Below are 26,190 nucleotides of genomic sequence, written 5' to 3'. Positions count from 1 at the left end.
AGTATTGAATGTGTGAATAGTATTTGTTCAGTGTACATGCAGGTGGAGTGAATTGAAAAGACTCAAACCCTTTTCATACAATCGCTGTAAATATGCACAAACCGTGCAATTCAACATAATGACAGTATTCAAGCTGTTAAGTAAAGACAATACTTTATAATAAAGAAAGACACTACAGTATGCAAGTGTTTTGCTCACCTTGCTTTATACTATATGTTGTATTCTCAATATATCTATGTTGATTGTCTTTCCTTGCGGGCACTTCAAGCATCACTGGTATTGCTGTGGGAAGTTGCATGTTTAAGATCAGAGTGATCAAAATGTAAGATGTGAGAATGATCATTGATGGAGATGGGTCATGTCACAAAGACGTTGAGCCCTCACGCCCTCTGACAATTTGTCACCATTATACTAAAAAGTCAGTGAAATGAGTAAGTACATTTTACCCAAATTTCAATGCAAAAAAAGCTTTGTCCAGCCAGCTTCGTGAATTTGATTTTGTGAAGTCACCTTCGCCCAATTAATGACAGATTTGAGGGTCTCCCTTAGCCCAATTAATGACAGATTTGAGGGTCTCCCTTAGCCCAATTAATGACAGATTTGAGGGTCTCCCTTAGCCCGATGTTGACTTGAGGGTCTCCCTTAGCCCGATGTTGACTTGAGGGTCTCCCTTAGCCCGATTAATGACAGATTTGAGGGTCTCCCTTCGCCCAATTAATGACAGACTTGAGGGTCTCCCTTCGCCCAATTAATGACAGACTTGAGGGTCTCCCTTCGCCCAATTAATGACAGACTTGAGGGTCTCCCTTCGCCCAATTAATGACAGACTTGAGGGTCTCCCTTAGCCCGATGTTGACTTCGCAAAGTCTTGATACCGAAAATTCAATGCCAAAGCTTTTGTTCAGCATGCTTGGAAGTCGACTTCGTCCAATGAATATCAGGGTTTATATACTCGTAACCATAGCTTTGCTTTAAAGGTATATTCCTTCTCATGTTCAGCATCACAGATTGACCCAGGCTTTTGCAGGGGATGACATTGTCATGTAACTAGGACACATAACAACAATCTACATCCTGGCTGCTTTCTGTGCAGAGTAGGAATCGTTGTTGAATTGATTTTGCAACTCGCACCCATATCAATCTGATGAAGGCAGTCCTTCATTCAGCCAGAAATTGACTTCACGAAGTCTTGTTTTATTTATCAAAAAATCAGCTCCAACGATTCGTACTATAGCTTCCGGAAGTCGACTTCACCCAATTAATGTCAGACTTTCATCAATTCAGAAAAAGGGGAGAAGATTCTCACTCTGCACAGAATGCAACCCCGCTGTTGATTGTGAGTATGTGTGCAAGTGAAAGGATGCTCTTATTCCGTGTGTCAGCCTGGCCAGGTCAGTGGCGGTGGACACATGATCGTGTGTCAGCCTGGCCAGGTCTATGGCGGTGGACACATGATCGTGTGTCAGCCTGGCCAGGTCAGTGGCGGTGGACACATGATCGTGTGTCAGCCTGGCCAGGTCAGTGGTGGTGGACACATGATCGTGTGTCAGCCTGGCCAGGTCAGTGGCGGTGGACACATGATCGTGTGTCAGCCTGGCCAGGTCAGTGGTGGTGGACACATGATCGTGTGTCAGCCTGGCCAGGTCAGTGGCGGTGGACACATGATCGTGTGTCAGCCTGGCCAGGTCTATGGCGGTGGACACATGATCGTGTGTCAGCCTGGCCAGGTCTGTGGTGGTGGACACATGATCGTGTGTCAGCCTGGCCAGGTCAGTGGCGGTGGACACATGATCGTGTGTCAGCCTGGCCAGGTCAGTGGTGGTGGACACATGATCGTGTGTCAGCCTGGCCAGGTCAGTGGCGGTGGACACATGATCGTGTGTCAGCCTGGCCAGGTCAGTGGTGGTGGACACATGATCGTGTGTCAGCCTGGCCAGGTCAGTGGCGGTGGACACATGATCGTGTGTCAGCCTGGCCAGGTCAGTGGCGGTGGACACATGATCGTGTGTCAGCCTGGCCAGGTCAGTGGTGGTGGACACATGATCGTGTGTCAGCCTGGCCAGGTCAGTGGCGGTGGACACATGATCGTGTGTCAGCCTGGCCAGGTCAGTGGTGGTGGACACATGATCGTGTGTCAGCCTGGCCAGGTCAGTGGCGGTGGACACATGATCGTGTGTCAGCCTGGCCAGGTCAGTGGTGGTGGACACATGATCGTGTGTCAGCCTGGCCAGGTCAGTGGCGGTGGACACATGATCGTGTGTCAGCCTGGCCAGGTCAGTGGTGGTGGACACATGATCGTGTGTCAGCCTGGCCAGGTCAGTGGCGGTGGACACATGATCGTGTGTCAGCCTGGCCAGGTCAGTGGTGGTGGACACATGATCGTGTGTCAGCCTGGCCAGGTCAGTGGCGGTGGACACATGATCGTGTGTCAGCCTGGCCAGGTCAGTGGCGGTGGACACATGATCGTGTGTCAGCCTGGCCAGGTCAGTGGTGGTGGACACATGATCGTGTGTCAGCCTGGCCAGGTCTGTGGTGGTGGACACAAGATCGTGTGTCAGCCTGGCCAGGTCTGTGGTGGTGGACACATGATCGTGTGTCAGCCTGGCCAGGTCTGTGGCGGTGGACACATGATCGTGTGTCAGCCTGGCCAGGTCTGTGGCGGTGGACACATGATCGTGTGTCAGCCTGGCCAGGTCTGTGGTGGTGGACACATGATCGTGTGTCAGCCTGGCCAGGTCTGTGGTGGTGGACACATGATCGTGTGTCAGCCTGGCCAGGTCTGTGGCGGTGGACACATGATCGTGTGTCAGCCTGGCCAGGTCAGTGGCGGTGGACACATGATCGTGTGTCAGCCTGGTCAGGTCTGTGGCGGTGGACACATGATCGTGTGTCAGCCTGGCCAGGTCTGTGGTGGTGGACACATGATCGTGTGTCAGCCTGGCCAGGTCTGTGGTGGTGGACACATGATCGTGTGTCAGCCTGGCCAGGTCTGTGGTGGTGGACACATGATCGTGTGTCAGCCTGGCCAGGTCAGTGGCGGTGGACACATGATCGTGTGTCAGCCTGGCCAGGTCAGTGGTGGTGGACACATGATCGTGTGTCAGCCTGGCCAGGTCAGTGGTGGTGGACACATGATCGTGTGTCAGCCTGGCCAGGTCAGTGGTGGTGGACACATGATCGTGTGTCAGCCTGGCCAGGTCAGTGGCGGTGGACACATGATCGTGTGTCAGCCTGGCCAGGTCAGTGGCGGTGGACACATGATCGTGTGTCAGCCTGGCCAGGTCAGTGGTGGTGGACACATGATCGTGTGTCAGCCTGGCCAGGTCAGTGGCGGTGGACACATGATCGTGTGTCAGCCTGGCCAGGTCTGTGGTGGTGGACACAAGATCGTGTGTCAGCCTGGCCAGGTCTGTGGTGGTGGACACAAGATCGTGTGTCAGCCTGGCCAGGTCAGTGGCGGTGGACACATGATCGTGTGTGCGGGAAGGACAGCACCTTGTAAGTTTTTACCTGCTTCAAGTTTATAAAGTCAACGTGAGGTTGTTGTTATTTTTGTTCACGAGCTTCATGCAATAATTTATGTTTCGGAAATAATTGTTGGATGGAACAGTGTTTTTGTTTTTTTTTAAAGTTTTTTTTTTAATGTTTATTATACCTGAACCAGTTCATGAATATCTCGTGTTATGGTTCACTGGCATACCGGAGGGAAATGACAATAATTCCAGCAATAAAGTATTTAATTCTTTGTGATGCCTATATGTCAGTTAAATGTGTGTGTGTGTGTGTGTGTGTGTTCTCTCTCTCTCTCTCTCTCTCTCTCTCTCTCTCTCTCTCTCTCTCTCTCTCTCTCTCTCTTTCTCTCTCTCTCTCTCTCTGTTTCTCTTCTCTCTCTCTCTCTTTTTTTTTCTCTCTCTGTCTCTGTCTCTCACTCTCTCTCTCTCTGTTTCTCTCTCTCTCTCTCTCTCTCTCTCTCTCTCTCTCTCTCTCTCTCTCTGTTTCTCCTCTTTCTCTCTCTCTCTCTCTCTCTCTCTCTCTCTCTCTCTCTCTCTCTCTCTCTCTCTCTCTCTCTCTCTGTTTGCGTACGTGTCCACGTGAATTGGTGGTCTTATCCCAGGTAAAATCCTTTAAAATTGTGTCCCGATCTGAGACGATGAGCCGAATCATGTACACAAAAAGAAGTGTGCCTTTAGGTTGAAAAAATTAGCGTGCCTGATCGATTTACGGAATGCGGCAGGCAACGTGCGACTGTAATCGCCGCTAATCCGCAGCACAATCAAGATAATCTTTTCTCCGATACGAAACATGTTGCTTGCAATCTGCCATTCAGTCACTACTATTGATATGCCGTTTTAATCCCCTTTCACCACACTGCCGACAACTGCTCTGCCGCTTTTGGTGTGAAGTACGTTTGGTTCTTATACAGTCTTGAATTACAGAATAAGAAAGCAGTGATCGCACTACATGTTTAGCCTACTAAATCGATATTAACTAAACCGCACATCCAAACAAAGACGAGTCATTTCATTATGGCAACTATACATTATTTAGCTTTTCTATGGCGCTGCTAGGTTGGGCCCATAATAACCTCAAAGTGCTTTACAACTACAATGCCAGAGCATAAAATCAGAAAACAACATACAAAACACACGCAGACACACACACACACGCGTGAACGCACGCACGCACGCACGCACACACACACACATACACGAACAGACACATGCACACACACACACACGCACCTCTCTCTCTCTCTCTCTCTCTCTCTCTCTCTCTCTCTCTCTCTCTCTCTCTCTCTCACACACACACACACAGTGACACACACACACTGACACACACACACACACACACACACACACACACACACTGACACACACACACACACACACACACACACAGTGACACACACACACTGATACACACACACACATACACACACACACGCGCGCACACACACGCACACACACACCTCACGCGTCTTGCTAAAGCGTAACCGGTGTGACAGACCGACTGACGATTGGTCTCGGTATCTTCACTGGCAATCATTTGCAGTTTTTCATTTAGATGTGAATAGTCTGAACAGGTTGACAGAAATAATAAGACTCACATAATGTTACCATCTACAATGTATATTCTCAGTAGACGGAATGCCATTGAACAGTTCGCTCTGACAGTTCATGCAAGTCCTTTGAGTTGCGTATGCCCCATGGCAGATAATTATTTTCCCGTGAATAAAAATGTTTCGTCCCTACCCCATTTATACACAAGCTTTACAGGCTTGATAATATCAACTCCTTCGGCAGTTTTCATTCACCACGGAGTGACAGAGTAGATACGGTGGTACCTGCGATGTCAGGCCCCTCTGGTGAGGGGACACCTCCCAGTAAGGACACCATCTGTAGTCCCTTTAAATTTGTCTGCAAACGTGATTAAAGTATACCTGCCACGAACGGACACCTTTCATGGAGAGACACTTTTTGATTGTCCCAAGGGAGTCTTTTTTTAAATTTTTTTATCTAATTATAAGGTACCACTGTAACCTTACGATAGTTTGTGTAAAGAGGGCCTGGCTCTATCGAGAACCCAGAGCGAATGTACATTGACTTACAACAGATTACATGTTTACAAAGAATGGCCGCAATATTGCCGCTTCTGCTAGAATATTTGCTGGTCATGCTAGGTGTATGTCTGTAGGAAAGAAAGGCCCCATATATTTGTTTCCAGAGAACATGAAAGCACATTTCTCAGAATGTTTTTACATGTTAATATTTAGGCTACTTTGAGCATTGTTGCTGGTCACAAGCGTGATTACTTCAATTATTTGTTATCGAGCTTTACCTCATGCTTTCGCAGTCAACCTCACATATTTCTGTTTATCTATACGTTCTTCTACTTTTGTTACACTCCTATACATTGAAAACAAACAATCAAACAAACAAACAAACAAAGAGGCCCACAATCAAGCAAAGTTTGTATCTGATAGAGACTGTATAGACCACAATAACAACAAACAAAGAGGCCTGCAATCAAGCAAAGTTTGTATCTGATAGAGACTGTATAGACCACAATAACAACAAACAAAGAGGCCTGCAATCAAGCAAAGTTTGTATCTGATAGAGACTGTATAGACCACAATAACAACAAACACAGAGGCCCACAATCAAGCAAAGTTTGTATCTGATAGAGACTGTATAGACCACAATAACAACAAACAAAGAGGCCCACAATCAAGCAAAGTTTGTATCTGATAGAGACTGTATAGACCACAATAACAACAAACAAAGAGGCCTACAATCAAGCAAAGTTTGTATCTGATCAGGGCCGGACTAGGCGAAGAGGAGGGGGGGGTTGCCAGTGGTGGTCCAGGGGGGATGTTCCCCCTGGCGGGGTCAAGGGGCAGAGCCCCTTGTGGGGGTGAGGGGGCGAAGCCCCCTGAAGCTGATGGGTAGGTCATATTCTGAGATAGGAAAATGGTCGCTCCTTGCATGAAACGGCATAAAATAAACAATAATAAAAAATGTTTTAAATAAGTGAGGTACATGTTTAGGCTAAAGGGGGGGGGGGGGTTGCGCAACCCCCATAACCCCCCCGGTAGTCCGGCCCTGCTGATAGAGACTGTATAGACCACAATAACAACAAACAAAGAGGCCTGCAATCAAGCAAAGTTTGTATCTGATAGAGACTGTATAGACCACAATAACAACAAACACAGAGGCCCACAATCAAGCAAAGTTTGTATCTGATAGAGACTGTATAGACCACAATAACAACAAACAAAGAGGCCCACAATCAAGCAAAGTTTGTATCTGATAGAGACTGTATAGACCACAATAACAACAAACACAGAGGCCCACAATCAAGCAAAGTTTGTATCTGATAGAGACTGTATAGACCACAATAACAACAAACAAAGAGGCCTACAATCAAGCAAAGTTTGTATCTGATAGAGACTGTATAGACCACAATAACAACAAACAAAGAGGCCCACAATCAAGCAAAGTTTGTATCTGATAGAGACTGTATAGACCACAATAACAACAAACACAGAGGCCCACAATCAAGCAAAGTTTGTATCTGATAGAGACTGTATAGACCACAATAACAACAAAGAGGCCCACAATCAAGCAAAGTTTGTATCTGATAGAGACTGTATAGACCACAATAACAACAAACAAAGAGGCCCACAATCAAGCAAAGTTTGTATCTGATAGAGACTGTATAGACCACAATAACAACAAACAAAGAGGCCCACAATCAAGCAAAGTTTGTATCTGATAGAGACTGTATAGACCACAATAACAACAAACACAGAGGCCCACAATCAAGCAAAGTTTGTATCTGATAGAGACTGTATAGACCACAATAACAACAAACAAAGAGGCCCACAATCAAGCAAAGTTTGTATCTGATAGAGACTGTATAGACCACAATAACAACAAACAAAGAGGCCCACAATCAAGCAAAGTTTGTATCTGATAGAGACTGTATAGACCACAATAACAACAAACAAGTCGCGTAAGGCGAAATTATAACATTTAGTCAAGCTGTCGAACTAACAGAATGAAACTGAACTCACTGCATTTTTACAGCAAGAGCGTATACTCGTAGCATCGTCAGTCCACCGCTCGATGCACAGGCAGTGAAATTGACAAGAAGAGCGGGGTAGTAGTTGCGCTGAGAAGGATAGCACGCTTTTCTTTATCTCTATTCTTTTTAACTTTCTGAGCGTGTTTTTAATCCAAACATATCACATCTATATGTTTTTTGGAATCAGGAACCCACAAGGAATAAGATGAAATTGTTTTTAAATCGATTTCGGAAATTTTATTTTAATAATAATTTTTATATTTTTAATTTTCAGAGCTTGTTTTTAATCCGAATATAACATATTTATATGTTTTTGGAATCAGAAAATGATGAAGAATAAGATGAACGTAAATTTGGATCGTTTTAAAAACAATTATTTTTTTTTACAATTTTCAGATTTTTAATGACCAAAGTCATTAATTAATTTTTAAGCCACCAAGCTGAAATGCAATACCAAAGTCCGGCCTTCGTCGAAGATTGCTGGGCCAAAATTTCAATCAATGTGATTGAAAAATGAGGGTGTGACAGTGCCGCCTCAACTTTTACAAAAAGCCGGATATGACGTCATCAAATGTATTTATCGAAAAAAAGAAAAAAACGCCCGGGGATATCATTCCCAGGAACTCTCATGTAAAATTTCATAAAGATCGGTCCAGTAGTTTGGTCTGAATCGCTCTACACACACACACACACACACACACACACAGACAGACAGACACACACACACACACTTCATCGAGCTTCGACAGATTGACTGTGCAGAGTGTTGCCCCTTGAATTGACTCCGGCCAAGGCCACGGTTAGCACATTTTCAAAGTAAATGTGGTATGTTTCTCGTGTTGTATCTACACTCATCGGGGAGACTGGTACTATATATATGAACCGTAAGAATGCTGTGAACCATACACGTATTTTGTCCCCATCGTTTGTTTGTTCACATTTGCCCAACATGTTAATTTGCTGCGTCTGCTAGGCGGCTAGGGCAATCGAACCACAGTACTGCACTGCAGTCTCATTTCAAAAACAACAATTGCTCGTCTGCACGCATGAGGCAGGCTGGTAATATGTTTTATACATGGTAAGAACGTTCTTAACCCTACACGTTTTCGATTCCGATTGTTGTTGCCTTGAAATAATAATTCGGAAACCATTCATTTACTGAACTGATGCAGTCGTATTTCAGTGTTGTCTACTATAACAGAGTCGACTTTCAAATGCTGGTCTAGCTGATACGTTATCGGAATAACACTTGTGTTTTCTGTTTGCCGCTGGGAATTTTACACAAACTCATCATTTAGTAATGTGATTAATAAGCTACATATGCCACTAACACGGCATATGAGAAGAATCTTTGCAAGTCAAAACGAGAAGAGACCATTTGTGGAAGAGATACAGCCGCTTCTATTTTTAGATCAGTGGGCTTAACTGTGGCACAGGCGCCTGCGATCTGTCAGGAAAAAACCCTTCTGCTTTGAGCCGCAGGAAATGTATGGTTATTTTTTGGTAAAATGAAGAATATAAGCTACATGTCATTAATTAATTCTGAGGATGAGAGTACAGTCTCGCTTTGGCAAAGGGCGTAAGAAAAGTTAGCGCACTCACTCCAAGAGTGCGCTAACAGATTTAAGCGCATCGCCATTAGCCAATCAACTGGTTCACATCAGTCATGTGACACCAGTACTTACTGATAATTATTATTATTAATTTGAACGTTTATTTTTGGAAAAGAAAGACATTCACAAATACATCGATACAGTGGTCTTTATGGTGGATGTTGGGATGTTGGGTTGAAGAATGCTCTCATCACAGATAAGACCCTGTACGGATCCATCGTCACTTACAAGTTTGGAGGCTTGTTAACCCGTGATTTGTACAAATGTAAAAGCATTTTACAAATTACGTCGAACCTAAAACCGCGATTTGTAAAAATGTAAAAATACAAAAATATCGCATTCCACAAAGTAATAAGCCTACATGCCTTTTATTATCTTCTATATATATATACGACTAGTGTCTGTCTGTCTGTTCGCGATGCACGGCCAAAGTTCTCGATGGATCTGTTTCAAATTTGGTGGCCATATTCAGGTACACCCGGGACACAACCTGGTCGATGAGATATTTCAACACGTGCTCTCAGCGCGCAGCGCTGTGCGCGCTGAACCGATTTTTAAAAAAAAAAATTTGGTCTGGATCCACTACCAGTAACTCTTCCTTATGTTCTCCAGTGTTTTCAGCCGCGATTATCTCCCTTCCTCCGTGTGGCAAAGCCGGGTCCCAGGCGCAGCCTGGTATTCGGCTCTACTTCTTCCCGGCGAAGCGGGTAATCATCTAGTTATTAATATTTGTTGTTTATAGCCTCTATGCTGTGTGGAGGGGGGTGGTTTGGGCCCGATATATATGATATAACGATTTTTAGCATAACAAAGATGATTTGTAAAATGTTTTACATTTTTACAAATCACGGATTAACAAGGCTCTTTTAATTGTAACAAGGCACAGTCTTTTCTGTGAAAACAATTCTACTCACTATAAGATTTAAACAGTGTTTATTCAATAATTCATAGGTAATTGAACATAATATATACATGTTAAGGATCAACAACAAGCTGAAACTACTCACTATATCACATGTGCTCAGTCTTTGATACGGGATGAGACCATCCCTGCAATTGCACACACAATAACTATCCTGACAGCATCCGGTGCAGAGTTTTTTCAGATTGACACTATAATTTAGTTGCTTTTTATAAGTTAATTCATTAAAACAAAATCCCAATAATTATTAAGCATCAATGCTGTTGACTTTTTCGTATGCATATGTTGGGGGAATGACCTGATCCCATGTAAAAGTTTGGCTAAATCTGGAATAGTGAAGGACTGTCGTTTTAAAAACAAGTTTCGTTTCCAATATTGATTTCCCCTTGCCGAATCTTTACACTCTCCAATTGTAGTCCGCAAGCAGAGTCTAGATGACACCGAACCACCCCACCCCTTAGGCTTTTCTGTTCAACCGTCAAAGTACTTGGCAGTCAACTCAACCGGTGTAACACGACATTTTTACTCCACGAAAAATTTACTCCGGAGTAAACATTTCGTACGAAATTCTTACTCCGAGTACACCTTTCGTACGAGAAAAGAACTCCCCAAGGTACGACAAAATTACTCCCTCCACGAAATTTTGACTCACCAAATTTATACTTCCAGTAAAAAAATCTCGTACGCGAAAATGGGATGCGTGCGAAGGGATAATGCCAATAATGTGATCTCGCGCTACCCTCCCTCCACCCCTTCCACCACCAAGACTAACAGGGGACAGGGGAGTAAAAGTTGCGTACACCTGGCGTGGACAGTAAATTGCTCGTAGTGTCAGGGTGTACTAATTTATTCGTTATTTATTCGTTAGGGGAGTAACATTTTCGACCGAAATTTTGACTCGGAACACACCTGTCGTTGAAAGTTATTTTCTCGTGTTATGGGGGTGTAGCTTTTTCGTAAAGGGAGTAAAATTTTCGTACGAAATTTTTACTCCGGAGTAAAAATCTCGTGGGAGTAATTTTCTCGTGTTACACTGGCTCGCCAATTTTGAAGGGTGACAACGTTCATTCAAAATTTAGAGATTTCACTGCTTAACTTGTCTTTGATCTTTCTGCCAGTAATCAAAGGTTCTTCTCTTATTATCTGTCGCACACTGCTCATGTTTTTTTAAGTAACTGTACTGCCATGTCTTCTGAGTTTTGAGTTCTTAGTAGCTCGGTAGCTGAGACCTATTAGGGACATGATTTCGATAGAATTGTTACTGAATTCAGCAAGGTTTTCTTCTTCGAAGACATGTAAAAATGTGTGTCAACACAAATAATTTTTCTTCAGGCTATACTTACATTTTCAGAGATTTTTTATTTTTTATTTTTATTAATTTTTTTTTAAGATGAGCCTTTGCTGTACACGCCTATTTAACAGGTTGATTATTTTGTCTGCAGACTTTACGTTACAATTTGAGAGAATTTTTTCAGCGATGACTTTTCGTTCAACGTCTACAAAACAACTCGATCAATCTTTCTGCAGACATTGCCTATTACATGATCGCTACCCTGCACTAGCCCAGAACCATACCGCTTGCGTGCGAAGGCAGAGATTATAGTTTAGTTCTGTCCTCAATTCTCTATATCCCTTATACAACACACAGGTAATGTTCCACGCAGGGGGTAGGTTTGCGTGCTGTGTGTACCTGCATTACAAAGACACCTGTCGGCAGGTATTGTGCTACCCGTGTTGACCTTTCCTGAGCAAGGTGCCCAAATGGCTTTTTTGTGGAGTGACGTCACCAAAGTAATGACATAAGGAAGGTGCCAAAGAAAAGTCTAGTTTTTCAGCGGGTCGTTTAGAGGCCCAGTCTGCCTCAAATGGTTTACAGAACGATTTAAATCTTCTCACGAAAAAAACCCCAGTTCAAACGTTATGGAACACACTTACAATAGCATTTAACAGCATTAAATGACACAGTTCGTTTGAATGGCTATTTAGCTTGCGTAAACCAGACACAAGATTTCGTGGTTTAGTTTACCCGTGAGCCATCGTGGACCCGTTGCACACACTTTCCTTTTTTTCTCACAAGTTCGTCGTCAGTTTGTGATTTCAATGCGACTTGCTGTGTCTGCAATAGCACGTAATTGTGTACCTCTGAATCTAAAATGCAACAAACGACTGCGAGTCACACGAAGCTATTAGATGCAGAACGTTCATCTGCTTGCATGGCTTGGTGAAACACGATCATTGCTTCCGGCCTTCAATTAAAAACAAACTTTCAAAACCTCGAGTTGTACTGATCTCGTCTTGATGAGAAAAGAAATCTTTTATGATTTAAGAATGTTTGTGTTACAAACTGTAAATTTATTATTTAGAAGATTTTAAAAGTTAGTTCTAGCGCCAAAACAAGGCGTCCGATTGTGGTACAGACAATCCGGCTGGCCGCGCAAACAAAAAAATGCTCACTCTTCACGGAGGGCACCTAGGATGTTCTCAAGCGGTGAGTTTAAACGAAAGGGTGTTTGTACTGTGTGTAAAAGCCTGACAGTCTCTGTGACCAGAAACGGATGGTTTACGGGAGGCTGTGTGTGCCTTTAAGTTCAATAATCGTGAAACTTACACCCCCATTCCACACAACCGTTCTAGGTCCCGTTCCCGTACCGACCAAGGACGGCTGCCACAACAATGGAACGCTGCGCAAACGGCCGTTTTTGGCATCTTTGAGCAGCGTCCTCCCGATCCCTCCCGTGCCCGCACCGTTCCTTGGTCGGTACGGGAACGGGACCTAGAACGGTTGTGTGGAATGGGGGTGCTATGGGCGGGTGTGACGTAAAAATATCTATATATATATATATATATTTATATATATATACGACTAGTGTATGTGTGTCTGTGTGTCTGTGTGTCTGTGTGTCTGTGCGCGATGCACGGCCAAAGTTCTCGATGGATCTGCTTCAAATTTGGTGGGCTTATTCAGAGAGACTCCGGACACAATCTGGTCGATGATAATTTTCAACACGTGCTCTCAGCGCGCAGCGCTGAACCGATTTTGGTTTTTCTCTGGATCCATTTCCAGTAACTCTTCCTTATCTTCTCCAGTGTTTTCAGCGTTTACCTCCCTTCCTTCGTGTGGCGTCAATCCATATTCCCGTTTCTATTTTTAGAAGGTCACTGTCGACAACGCTCAATCCATATTCCCGTTATTCTATTTTTAGAAGGTCACTACTCTTCTCCAGTGTTTTGCGCGTTTATCTCCCTTCCTTCGTGCGGTGCGCCGGCAAAGCCGGGTCCCCGGCGCAGCCGGGTATTCGGCTCGACTTTTTCCCGGCGCAGCCGTACCCGGCGAAGCGGGTATTCATCTAGTATATATATATATGTGAGTGTGCATGTGTGTGTGTGTGTGTGTGTGTGTGTGTGTGTGTGTGTGTGTGTGTGTGTGTGTTCGTGCGTGCGTGTGCTAGACTGTGGCTGTGTGAGATTTTATTTTTTTAAACTTTTATTCTTTATTTATTTGAGAGCTTTTCTTTATGCTTGAAGCTAGGCTGGTACATACATTCATGCTGATAAACAAATAAACTTCCCACACACAGAATGGTCTGTGATTCAAAAACTCGGCAAAGATCCAACGTAAATCATTTTCAGAGTTGAAAAAGGGCCTTTGGGTTTTTATGAAGACACTTCAGTCGTACAAGAACCTCGTGTATTGTTACAAATGTGTGCCCATGCATATACAGCCATACAGCAGACTAGCCACTTTTCAAGTCTTTCCTGTCGTTTTCGTTTCTTTCTCTTCACTTGTGTCCTTATTTACTAGTGATGCAGGCCATGGGGTTGACTTACATTAGTCTGTTGATACTGTTTACCTGTATCTTTGAAGTACCGCAAAGAGCCTTGAAATGGTTTCCGTTTTGTGGGAAGTTTGAGCCAACTTTGATGATTTTCGCTGTGCGCATTTATTCTTTTGCCAGTTTGGATGATGTTTTTTTCTCCGTATCATAGATATATCTGCTAACAAATCTGTAAACAAACAAACACATACACACATACACACACACACACACTGACACACACACACAAGCAAAAACCCAAACAAACAAACACACACACAAACAAACACACAAACAATGGTGCAACACACACACACACACACACACACACACACGATGTATACCCATACACGCACGCACAAATACACGCACATACACATATATGTATACACAGAATGTGTCACGCTCAAGCACGCACAGACGCGCACACACACACGCACAAGCACGCAAGCGCACGAATAAAACTAACACACAACTTCACGGTTACAGGGTTTTAATGTTCATATTTCATCACACAATTTAAGGAGTAACACTTTGAACAGTGCAAAAACGTTAAATGTGTGTAAAATAAAATATTCCCTTAAACAAGGAGCAAATACCAGTCCGTTATTGAACAAAGGACCCATACTCCCCTGCGAAATAAAAGAGAAGAAAGACAAACAATTGAAAGAATACAATAGGGGAAAAAAAAGAAAGAACAAGAAGAGCAAAGCCCATACGACTCACATGCTTGACCTTGACCTTTACATGACCTTGACCTTCAGCTAAACCTAGCAATGACATCATACACTAAGAACTGCTTTACACATTTTTCCTACCAAAATACATCCAAGGTCATGCAACACAAAGCTGTTATTTCAAGACATAGGAAGTACAATGGTGCTTATTGGCTCTTTCTACCATGAGATATGGTCACTTTTAGTGGTTCACTACCTTATTTTGGTCACATTTCATAAGGGTCAAAGTGACCTTGACCTTGATCATATGTGACCAAATGTGTCTCATGATGAAAGCATAACATGTGCCCCACATAATTTTTAAGTTTGAAACAGTTATCTTCCATAGTTCAGGGTCAAGGTCACTTCAAAATATGTATACAATCCAACTTTGAAGAGCTCCTGTGACCTTGACCTTGAAGCAAGGTAAACCAACCTGGTATCAAAAGATGGGGCTTACTTTGCCCTATATATCATATATAGGTGAGGTATTAAATCTCAAAAACTTCAGAGAAAATGGGAAAAATGTGAAAAATAGCTGTTTTTTAGACATTTATGGCCCCTGCGACCTTGACCTTGACCTTGAAGCAAGGTCAAGATGCTATGTATGTTTTTTGGGGCCTTGTCATCATACACCATCTTGCCAAATTTGGTACTGATAGACTGAATAGTGTCCAAGAAATATCCAACGTTAAAGTTTTCCGGACGGACGGACGGACGGCCGGACGGACGGCCGGACGGACGGACGGACGGGGGGTACGGACGGACGGACGACTCGGGTGAGTACATAGACTCACTTTTGCTTCGCATGTGAGTCAAAAACAAGTCGCGTAAGGCGAAATTACTACATTTAGTCAAGCTGTGGAACTCACAGAATGAAATTGAACGTAGTCCGCCGCTAGTGCAAAAGGCAGTGAAAGTGACGAGCCTGTTTGGCGCGGTAGCGGTTGCGCTGTGCTTCATAGCACGCTTAATTACTGTACCTCTAGCTCTCTTCGTTTTAACTTTCTGAGCGTGTTTGTAATCCAAACATATCATATCTATATGTTTATTGAATCAGGAACCGACAAGGAATAAGATGAAAGTGTTTTTAAATTGATTTCGAAAACTTAATTTTGATCATAATTTTAATCTTTTTAATTTTCAGGGCTTGTTTGTAATCCAAACATAACATATTTATATGTTTTTGGAATCAGAAAATGATGAAGAATAAGATGAACGTAAATTTGGATCGTTTTATAAAAAAATTATTTTTTTAACAATTTTCAGATTTTTAATGACCAAAGTCATCAATTAATTTTTAAGCCACCAAGCTGAAATGCAATACCAAAGTCCGGCTTTCGTCGAAGATTGCTTGGCCAAAATTTCAATCAATTTGATTGAAAAATGAGGGTGTGACAGTGCCGCCTCAACTTTTACAAAAAGCCGGATATGACGTCATCAAAGACATTTATCGAAAAAATGAGAGAAAAAAAGTCCGGGGATATTATACCCAGAAACTCTCATGTCAAATTTCATAAAGTAGTTTACTCTCAATCGCTCTACAAACACACACACGCACACACACACACACACACACTCACACACACACACACACACACACACACACACACACACATACACCACGACCCTCGTCTCGATTCCCCCTCTATGTTAAAACATTTAGTCAAAACTTGACTAAATGTAAAAACGGTAAAAGAAAGACATCAAGAGATAAAGTTCAAAACGTGATGGAAGGGCTTTCTGGTGTGTCGAGACTACATGGGCAAAGCAGAAATGTATAAGCTGATTAATACTGTTTTCATACACATTAAAATACTTTGTCTTGTTCTCAGTAGAATGAATAATACTGCACCAATATAACATTCTGTGCTGGAAAAATACAGGCAATAATACTGTGTGACAATGAAAAAGGACTAACAGGTAATACACATTATTATGCAGCAACGTGTTTTTAACAAAATACTGACAATAATACTGAACGGGTGATTATTAATGCGGTGTCAGATGACTTTTGCGAGTGTAAAAGTAACAATCAGCACATTTTAAGGATATAGATCAGGACTTACTTTGCAAATCAATTTGTTTGCTCAAATCTGCAAACTACTACTGTTTTCTTAGCATACAGTGGTAATCGCTTTTTTTGTAAAATAAAAAGTAACACAAGAGATTTTCCACATGAATTTTATGCAAAAGTCTAAGTATTACGCAAATAAATTTATCCTACATACGTGAGAGAGACACCCGTGAGATAACATTCGTTCAAATCACACGTGTGTATATCATGTAAATGAGGTCATGTCAAGCAAGTCTGGCAGGGACCTGTTTTTACACTACTTATGATGCCAAAGTCACCGAGACAAACGTCATTATAGAAACAAAAATTGCGCTCGCTAATTACCCTCGATGAATCTTTAGAACTAACACGTCACGCCACACTTTCAGAGTGACGTTTCTATGCTTTGACGTAATAGATTGCACGAGGCTTTAGAAGAGATCTGGGTTCCAAAACAAGCGTCTTTAATTTAGCTGCCTCGACTGCAAGACATTTTCAGTAAAATACACGTAAGTACAGTATGTAGGATAAACAGAATACTACATGGCTTGCTGTGTCGTACGTACCAGATTTACACTCGTTGCTTTTTCAAATAGTGAACAGCTCGCTTTCGCTCGCAGTTCAATATTTTAAAAAAAACCTCGTGTAAATCTGGTACGACACAGCCAGCCATGTACTATTCTCTATATACCTACATACCTTGTGCAGAAATCAGGTTCCATAACAGAGTAACTCTTTTTTCTTTCAGACTCTTCCTCAACAACTATATAATAATTGTAAGAACAATCTTAAAATGTACTTTAAAACGTGCGAACGAAAAGATGAAATAGTATAACACATAGCACTCCAAAAATATCACAGATTTTGGATCAGTTTTGCATTGAAATGACATTACTTGTTCTGGGCGAAAACCTCAAAACAGCAAGCCCTTACATTCTGCTGGGCACACGCCGCCCACAAAACAGAGAAATGATCTGACATGTTTCACCAAAACAATGGGAGCCATTGGGAATACTACATAAGGCACACAAAAAGCACTAGCTCTCTTCAGTATAAATATCCAAGGGAAAAAATCATGACTTGAAAGGTTGGTTCTAAATGCACTACTAACATATAATTTATAAAACGGTTTGAGAGGTCATGAGATGTCAACACGTTGGATCGGTTTGAAGAAGAGTTTGCCGAGGTTTTAACAACACTAAAGCAGCTCGAAAAACAGTACGTTGAGTCGACGACACAAACATTTGGATGAAAGCGTGGACAAGATCCCAAAAGCTTGGAATGAAGAAAAAGGATAAACTGGGGTAAATGACGACCCATAGGCATGGCTTCACGGACAGTTCCAAGAAGACGAAAGCGTTGAAGGTCGAAGAAGACGACATCGACAAAGACGGCATCGACGAAGACCACCGCAGACGATAGCCTAGACACCCAGTACAAGAAGAAAACGAAAGCGCTTTACAAAACGACGACGATGAAGACAAAAGCCAGGGCGTCCAACACAAGAACAAAACGAAAGCGCTTCAGAAGAAGACGAAGACAACATGGACATTAAGACGACAAACAAACGATGACCAAGAAGAAGGCATCATTGGGCAAACGACCTCCACTTGACCACGTCAGATGGAGGGATCCCGATGTTCCTCTTCTTGTTGTCTGTGGAGCGGGAGAAGAAGTAGCCGCAGGTGGGCTTGCCCACGGTGAAGAAGGGGGCGATGGAGTTGTTGATGCACTTGGCTCCTTGCTTTTCATCTTTGATGCTGCCCACGCCATTGACCGGGGTGGGCTTGAGGGAGTTGTTCCAGGCAGGGCCCTGCAGCGGGTGTTCCTCGCGAGGCATGGTGAAGCCCTTGCCCAGGTGGCGGGAGTAGCGGTTGGGGATGCGGAGCTTCTTGAGGCGGATGGTCTCCAGGTATTCCCAGGTGAGACGCTGCTGTTCCAGCTGGCCGAGGTTGAAGATGTCTTCTGTTCCTCTTGCCCCTCCTACTGGATTGAAGTCGATGTGAACGTGTGATGGTGGGTACTCCTCTAGCTGCATCGCCCTCCGACGTTGCCCTGACTGAAACACACAGGGAAACAAACAGTTAAAACACACTAGCAACAAATATTACAGTTGAAGGCCTTGGCATGAATAGTATGTCTTGCAATCTGTGGAAAGGCTGCCGAAAAAATAAGGATAGGGTTTTTTTCAGTGGTGGGGCACATGACTTATTATGGCTTTTTTCGTGTGTTTAGGGGTCGGGTGGGGGGTCGTTGTAGGGTGCTGGGGATTGGTTTGTTTGTGTCAGATATGTATTTACAGTTGAGGATCACCGATCAAAAATGCGCTTGTTTTAGTTCGAACCAATGGTGTCATAGGTCCTTGATCACACCAACCCCAAAGTATATCCTTGCCTTCGTTTGACTAATGTAACTCACTTAATGTCAGGACATGTTTGTAGGGAAATTCAAACTTTTGCGAGTACAGCATACTGTTCTAATGTTTGACTGCGTGAGGCTAGCCTCCAGGATTGACGTGTTCGTCAGTCAGAATTGTAACACTTCCCTCCATTTACTAAAATCCACTCGGCTCCAGAAGCACCAAGAATGTTGACAGGCCGCTCAGAATAACATATGCAGAAGCCTGGGAAGGTTTATGACGGGAACAGGAAAGTATCGTAACACAGAATAACAAAATCGCCAAACAATTATCCAACAGCTAGTTACCCGCACCAATCTAAATGTTCCCACACCTTCAACAATACAGTGAACTATTAAAATATTAAACTATGTGTGTGTGTGGGGGGGGGGGGGGCACCAATCACTTGAAAATGCGATTAGGTTGTTGTTTCCAATGGATTATATTTAGCATTAATAATAATAACAAGAAGAGCAAACGCTCGATCGAGTCACTTTCGCAGTTCTGAATATTATATGAGGCATCAGATGGACAGGAAGAAATTGCTATTCACAACACAATGAGTCACGTTCACATAAAATTTGAGCCCGGTCACTTTTATAGTTTCCGAGAAAAGCCCAACGTTAAGTTGTGTGTTGCCGAACAGAAAAGGCTAGTTATCTCCCTTGTTTTTCTGATAACGTTCGTAAAAGGCTACAGATGTAAATACTTTGATGTAAAGAATAATCCTACAAAGTTTCAATCACATCCGATGAACTTTGTCAAAGATATAAAATGTCTAATTTTTCCTTTGACGCTGACCTGTGACCTTGAAAAAGGTCAAAGGTCAACGAAACCATCGTTAAAGTGTAGAGGTCATTGGAGGTCACGACTAAACAAAATATGAGCCCGATCGCTTTGATAGTTTCCGAGAAAATATAAAATGTCTAATTTTTCCTTTGACGCTGACCTGTGACCTTGAAAAAGGTCAAAGGTCAACGAAACCATCGTTAAAGTGTAGAGGTCATTGGAGGTCACGACTAAACAAAATATGAGCCCGATCGCTTTGATAGTTTCCGAGAAAAGTCCAACGTTAAGGTGGTGTCTACGGACGGCCGGCCGGCCGGACAGACTAACACTGACCGATTACATAGAGTCACTTTTTCTCAAGTGACTCAATAATAATAATAATATGGGAGATTTACAAAGAATTGGTGAGAGGTCAAGGCAGGTGAGGTAGCCCGCACGTTGAACATCTCTCATGCTGGGTATTTTTGTGTTTCTATAACCCACCAAACTCTGACATGGATTACGGGATCTCTTCTGTGTGCACTTGGTCTTGTGCTTGCGTGTACACACGAAGTGGGTTAGGTCACTAGCAGGTCTGCACATAAGTTGACCTGGGCCGAGATCGGAAAAATCTCCACTTTTAACCCACCAGGCGGCAGCGACCAGGACTCGAACACACGACCTTCCGATTAGGAGGTCGACGTCTTACCACCACGCCACAGCGCCCGTCTTAGGTAAGCACAACCGAGATGAACATTATCAAAGTCCGAACAACAGGAACCCCCCCCCCCCCAACCCGACCCTCCCCCCTGGATCCGGCCCTGGTGTGTGTGTGTGTGTGTGTGTGTGTGTGTGTGTGTGTGTGTTTTGCTTGATATAGGCCATCTGCGCGAAAGAAGTATCGAGGTCTTTAACGTGCCACGGTGGTGACAAGGGGGTGGCTCCAAGACCTCAGTCATTCTGCTAGAAGCGCAGGTGTCTCATAACACGCATACACCTGGGTGGAGCGACTCCCGTTGCTGCTAGCTTTCCACTGTGAGGAAGCGACCCGAATTTCCCAGCAATGCAAAAATACTGTACGAAATGTAGTGAATGGTACATCGCTATACTGGTCGCCAATTTGTATGCCCATTCAAACATCGATGCTACTACTCATTTTTACATTTGGTCAAGTTTTGACTAAATGATTTAACATAGAGGGGGAATCGAGACGAGGGTCGTGGTGTATGTATGTGTGTATGTGTGTGTGTGTGTGTGTGTGTGCGTGTGTGTGTGTGTGTAGAGCGATTCAGACTAAACTACTGGACCGATCTTTATGAAATTTGACATGAGAGTTCCTGGGTATGATATCCCCGGACTTTTTTTCTTTTTTTCGATAAATGTCTTTGATGACGTCATATCCGGCTTTTTGTAAAAGTTGAGGCGGCACTGTCACACCCTCATTTTTCAATCAAATTGATTGAAATTTTGGCCAAGCAATCTTCGACAAAGGCCGGACTTCGGTATTGCATTTCAGCTTGGTGGCTTAAAAATTAATTAATGACTTTGGTCATTAAAAATCTGAAAATTGTAAAAATAATAACTTTTTTATAAAACGATCCAAATTTACGTTCATCTTATTCTTCATCATGTTCTGATTCCAAAAACATATAAATATGTTATATTTGGATTAAAAACAAGCTCTGAAAATTAAAAAAATTAAAAATTATGATCAAAATTAAATTTCCCAAATCAATTTCAAAACACTTTCATCTTATTCCTTGTCAGTTCCTGATTCCAAAAACATATAGATATTATATGTTTGGATTAAAAACACGCTCAGAAAGTTAAAACGAAGAGAGGTACAGTAAAGCGTGCTATGAAGCACAGCGCAACCGCTGCCGCGCCAAACAGGCTCGTCACTTTCACTGCCTTTTGCACTAGCGGCGGACTACGTTCAGTTTCATTCTGTGAGTTCCACAGCTTGACTAAATGTAGTAATTTCGCCTTACGCGACTTGTTCTTTTCTCTGCAGAACGCAATTCTCGCAGGCAAGCCGCATGTGTAGGTCTCACGCGCACTCCACGATTGGTTAAGTACAGATTTCTGAATAGCACTGATTACAATTTCCAATAATGTGAAAAATATTATAACAGCATTACAAATAAAGCAAATTTAAACAAAAACAAGTCGCGTAAGGCGAAATTACTACATTTAGTCAAGCTGTGGAACTCACAGAATGAAACTGAACGTAGTCCGCCGCTAGTGCAAAAGGCAGTGAAAGTGACGAGCCTGTTTGGCGCGGCAGCGGTTGCGCTGTGCTTCATAGCACGCTTTACTGTACCTATCTTCGTTTTAACTTTCTGAGCGTGTTTTAATCCAAACATATGATATCTATATGTTTTTGGAATCAGGAACCGACAAGGAATAAGATGAAATAGTTTTTGAAACGATTTCGGAAATTTAATTTTGATCATAATTTTTATATTTTTAATTTTCAGAGCTTGTTTTTAATCCAAATATAACATATTTATATGTTTTTGGAATCAGAACATGATAAAGAATAAGATGAACGTAAATTTGGATCGTTTTATAAATGTTTTTTTTTTTTACAATTTTCAGATTTTTAATGACCAAAGTCATTAATTAATTTTCAAGCCACCAAACTGAAATGCAATACCGAAGTCCGGCCTTCGTCGAAGATTGCTTGGCCAAAATTTCAATCAATTTGATTGAAAAATGAGAGTGTGACAGTGCTGCCTCAACTTTTACAAAAAGCCGGATATGACGTCATCAAAGACATTTATCGAAAAAAAGAAAAAAAGTCCGGGGATATCATTCCCAGGAACTCTCATGTCAAATTTCATAAAGATCGGTCCAGTAGTTTAGTCTGAAACGCTCTACACACACACACGCACACACACACACACACATACACCACGACCCTCGTCTCGATTCCCCCTCTATGTTAAAACATTTAGTCAAAACTTGACTAAATGTAAAAAGAGTCAGCCAGGCAATACAGAATGCAGAGTACAGAATATTTTATAGTACCCAGGGTTTCGGAATTTGTCTTGATGTTTCGGTTGGAAATGCATACACTCAAATCATGCACACACAAAAAGAAAACAAAAGAAAAGAAATCAATAAAGGCGACGTCCTATATCTACACCGCGCTTTAACGCTTGATACAAAACAGAAAACTAATTATTTGTAGTGAAATTCCCGTCTTACCTGATATTGCCCTCACTGAACGAAATTAAATGTCCCAACACACAAGTGAATAGGGGTGTAGGTGTAACGGTAGGGCAGGAGCTGCGGGGGAGATATTCTGTCCACAGAAACTAGCTGGACCGCAAGGCAACTTGACCAACCAAGCTAGTCAGCAGACGACAGGCGGCGTGTGTTGCTAGGCCTAAGCCGTCCAAGGCAACAAACTGGTATGGCTTCGTTCAAATAAAATGCTGCCTGTCTGTTAAAGGCACAGTGCAGCTCAGAGTCACAGCCTTCGTTTTGCGTTTTTGTTGCAGCTGAGTGCATTTACAGTTCAAAAATCCTCCTATGGTAGTAAAACAAACCCAAAACTACCCAACGACGACATCTGTGAAGCTCGACAGTTTCTTGTTCACGCAAGTGCATAAATTAACCTAGTTATTACGTGGTGTTTGGTCGGAGTTCGATTCAACTGAGTGATTCCGGCCTCCATTTTGTTTTACACAAACTCATGATGATGTCTGACATAGTTTGCTTAGTGACGTGTCTTTTTGTGCATGATGTGGTGATCTACCTGATCTAAATTTAGATCCAAAAATAGGTCAAGACCAGCCGGGTCCGAGTACGAAATTAATTCGTAAAAAAATCGCAGTTCTTGACTCTTTGGGTGCAAGTCAATGAAACTTGGTAGTTCTTCTAACGGATAGCTGCCTGAGGTATGACTAAAAGTCCCAGGGGCTCCGTGCACCTGGATTTGACAAGTTCAGTACCTTTAATGACACGCAATGGTTTGTGCTGTATCAGCGCTTGACGCTTTAACCCAAACGTGCGGGGGGTAGTTTGGGTTTTAAGCGTACACTGGGACAGCCTAGACTTGACGCAGGGGCGTAGGATTCGGGTGCGTGTGTGTGTGTGTGTGTGTGTGTGTGCGTGTGTGTGCGTGTGTGCGAGCGTGCGTGCGTGCGTTCAGCACGAGCGTTATTGCGCTATACTGGCTGTCCCTTCTGCGGCGATCAGCAGGTCGCATCTCTGTACACTTTGCACGTGAATGTGTCAGCGCTTTCTCGTCTGCGGGGCAAGAGCAAAGCTATTGTCTTGGTGAAAAAAACCCAGTACGTTCAGTTTTATTCTGTGAGTTTGACAGCTTGACTAAATGTATTAATTTCGCTTTACGCGACTTGTTTACATTTCAAAATCGGTATTGGCAAAAGATGGATAGATCTCTTTCTTTCCTTCTTCCTTTCATCCTATCTTTTTTTTTTATCCCTTTTATTTCAGTTTGGTATTCGTGAAAGCTGCCGCAACTTCTCGTTCTCCCTTTAGTTCCGACTTTCTTTCTCTTTCTTCTCCTGTCTCCGAACCTCTTCTGAATGTCTTCCTACGCTCCTGTAACGAATGTTTGATTTTTTCCGTTTATGTTTGCGCTGGATGGACGGTCAGTGCAGGAACACACTGTGTGCTTCCACGCCGGGCTGTGTAATCGTTGTAATATGTTCACCCTTGTGTAACTGTAATCAATCACATGCTGCGAGATTGCCAACCACTGATCCGATATTGATTTGTTCCTGACTGCCCGTGATCTTCTCTTTGAAACTTTTTGTATTCCTTAGACTGATGTACGTCAGTGTTTATACGACTTACGCAGTTAATCGTATCGACACATTAATATACCTTTCAATTCCGTAACAATTATTGATAATGCATTTCTAGAACTGCTTAAAACATTTACGCTTTCCTGTTCGGCCATGTAAATAACACTCACTCTCTCTCTCTCAGTCTCTCTCTCAGTCTCTCTCTCTCTCTCTCTCTCTCTCTCTCTCTCTCTCTCTCTCTCTCTCTCTCTCTCTCTCTCTCTCTCTCTCTCTCGCCAATGCTCTCTCCTCTGCGGGTGTGGATCGCGTGCGTGCGTGCGTGAGCGCATACGGGCGGGTGCGTACGTTAGTGTGTTTGTGAGTGAGTTATCAAGTCTTATGCTGACTCACTGGTAGTAAGGAAAGGGAGACAACTCAGAAGAAGAGTGCAAAATTATTATTTTATCGTTTAGCTCTAGCTCCCCTTTATGTTATCAAGCACTCCTGAGCAAACTCATCTGCAGAATTGCTGTTACACACAGACATGCACACACGCACACGAACACACACACGCCACACACACACACACTCACAATCACGCACGCCGCACGCACACATACACACACACACTGACGCGCGCGCGCATACACACACACAAGTGACACACACATACACTAAGTGACATGCACACAAGCGCTAGCACACACACACACACACACATACACACACACACACACACACACACACACACACACACGCACTAAGTGACATGCACACAAGCGCTCGCACAAACACACACACACACGCACGCACGCACACACACACACACACACACACACACACACACACACACACACTGACATGCACACAAGCGCTCGCACAAACACACACACACACACACACACGCACGCACGCACACACACACACACACACACACACACACACACACACACACACACACACACACACACACACACACACACACACATACATTGTCTGTTCACTATAAAGATCATTGGGTCTATATACTTTTGAATGTCTTGTTTTGTCAAAAATTGAATGTTCCAATAACTAACCATTGTCTTGTTGTTTTTTATAATGGGAAAAAAGCACAGGCAGACTTTCTCAAGTTTCTCAAGCTTGTCTCAAAACGGGATTCCTTGTTCATGCTGAGAAAGAAAGTGTTCAAGTGAAAAGTCAAATCTTCAGATACAGCGGCATATCTTGTATCCTTAAATTTGGCTGTGCAACTCTTCTAGTCGAGAACGATTGCATTCTCAAACCACAATAATTGTGACAATCACGGCGAATCGCACTGGACAGCAACAGATGACATGACAATAAGTAGGCCTAACCTAGCAAACAACTTACCATGACGTCCCGTCCACAAACAACAAGAGGGTGAAGATGAGATGACGCTTGCACAGGCACGCACTTCTTTCTTGGTCGAACGAAAACAGATTGCCAAAAACACACAAGACGAACGGAAAGAAAAATACCAAGCAGGTGGAAGTGACGACAAAAAAGACGATTGACGACAATAACAAAGTGA

At 43.1% G+C, this 26,190-nt stretch overlaps 3 protein-coding genes and 1 long non-coding RNA gene across 6 annotated transcripts in view; 1 reads left to right on the top strand and 3 right to left on the bottom strand.

The window, feature by feature from the left end:
• Positions 1–1,280: 1,280 nt before the first annotated feature.
• On the bottom strand, positions 1,281–2,167 carry LOC138961295 (oviduct-specific glycoprotein-like). The gene is made up of 2 exons (XM_070332897.1): positions 2,145–2,167; positions 1,281–2,097 (listed from the first exon to the last, which is right to left on the bottom strand). The coding sequence occupies exons 1-2, from the start codon at positions 2,165–2,167 to the stop codon at positions 1,281–1,283; spliced, it is 840 nt and encodes a 279-aa protein (XP_070188998.1).
• On the top strand, positions 2,165–3,745 carry LOC138963078 (uncharacterized). Of its 2 annotated transcripts, none has more exons than XM_070335083.1 (2): positions 2,165–2,819; positions 2,904–3,745. In XM_070335083.1, the coding sequence occupies exons 1-2, from the start codon at positions 2,166–2,168 to the stop codon at positions 3,525–3,527; spliced, it is 1,278 nt and encodes a 425-aa protein (XP_070191184.1). In that variant the 5' UTR covers position 2,165; the 3' UTR covers positions 3,528–3,745. The 2 variants fall into 2 exon arrangements, with proteins under 2 accessions (XP_070191184.1, XP_070191185.1); XM_070335084.1 differs by having other exon boundaries at positions 2,165–3,365; positions 3,450–3,745.
• Positions 3,746–14,413: 10,668 nt separating this feature from the next.
• Positions 14,414–26,147, bottom strand: LOC138963076 (putative uncharacterized protein CIMIP3). 2 transcript variants are annotated; one of them, XM_070335081.1, is made up of 2 exons: positions 26,010–26,147; positions 14,414–18,768 (listed from the first exon to the last, which is right to left on the bottom strand). In XM_070335081.1, exons 1-2 carry the CDS (start codon positions 26,010–26,012, stop codon positions 18,298–18,300), a joined length of 474 nt encoding a protein of 157 aa, XP_070191182.1. In that variant the 5' UTR covers positions 26,013–26,147; the 3' UTR covers positions 14,414–18,297. The 2 variants fall into 2 exon arrangements, with proteins under 2 accessions (XP_070191182.1, XP_070191183.1); XM_070335082.1 differs by lacking the exon at positions 26,010–26,147 and adding an exon at positions 23,089–23,270.
• Positions 14,414–26,190, bottom strand: part of LOC138963077 (uncharacterized) — a 32,477-nt gene continuing 20,700 nt past the window's right edge. Inside the window, exon 2 of the long non-coding RNA XR_011454704.1 lies at positions 14,414–14,733. This is a non-coding gene — a long non-coding RNA (uncharacterized lncRNA). The remainder of the gene's footprint in view (positions 14,734–26,190) is intronic.

Source organism: Littorina saxatilis, linkage group LG3, assembly GCF_037325665.1.
Source record: "Littorina saxatilis isolate snail1 linkage group LG3, US_GU_Lsax_2.0, whole genome shotgun sequence".
NCBI classification, from domain to species: domain Eukaryota; kingdom Metazoa; phylum Mollusca; class Gastropoda; order Littorinimorpha; family Littorinidae; genus Littorina; species Littorina saxatilis.
Note: the sequence above shows the minus strand (reverse complement) of the source record. Positions and strands in the feature narration are given on the sequence as shown.

What these genes read in the sequence shown, in the direction of transcription:
- LOC138963078 (XM_070335083.1), top strand. Translation starts at nt 2,166, where the DNA reads ATGATCGTGTGTCAGCCTGGCCAGGTCAGTGGTGGTGGACACATGATC. An exon ending in TCGTGTGTCAGCCTGGCCAG is followed by an intron (nt 2,820 to 2,903) that starts GTCAGTGGCGGT and finishes CAGCCTGGCCAG; the next exon opens with GTCTGTGGTGGTGGACACAT.
- LOC138961295 (XM_070332897.1), bottom strand. Translation starts at nt 2,167, where the DNA reads ATGTGTCCACCGCCACTGACCTG. An exon ending in TGTCCACCGCCACTGACCTG is followed by an intron (nt 2,098 to 2,144) that starts GCCAGGCTGACA and finishes TGACCTGGCCAG; the next exon opens with GCTGACACACGATCATGTGT.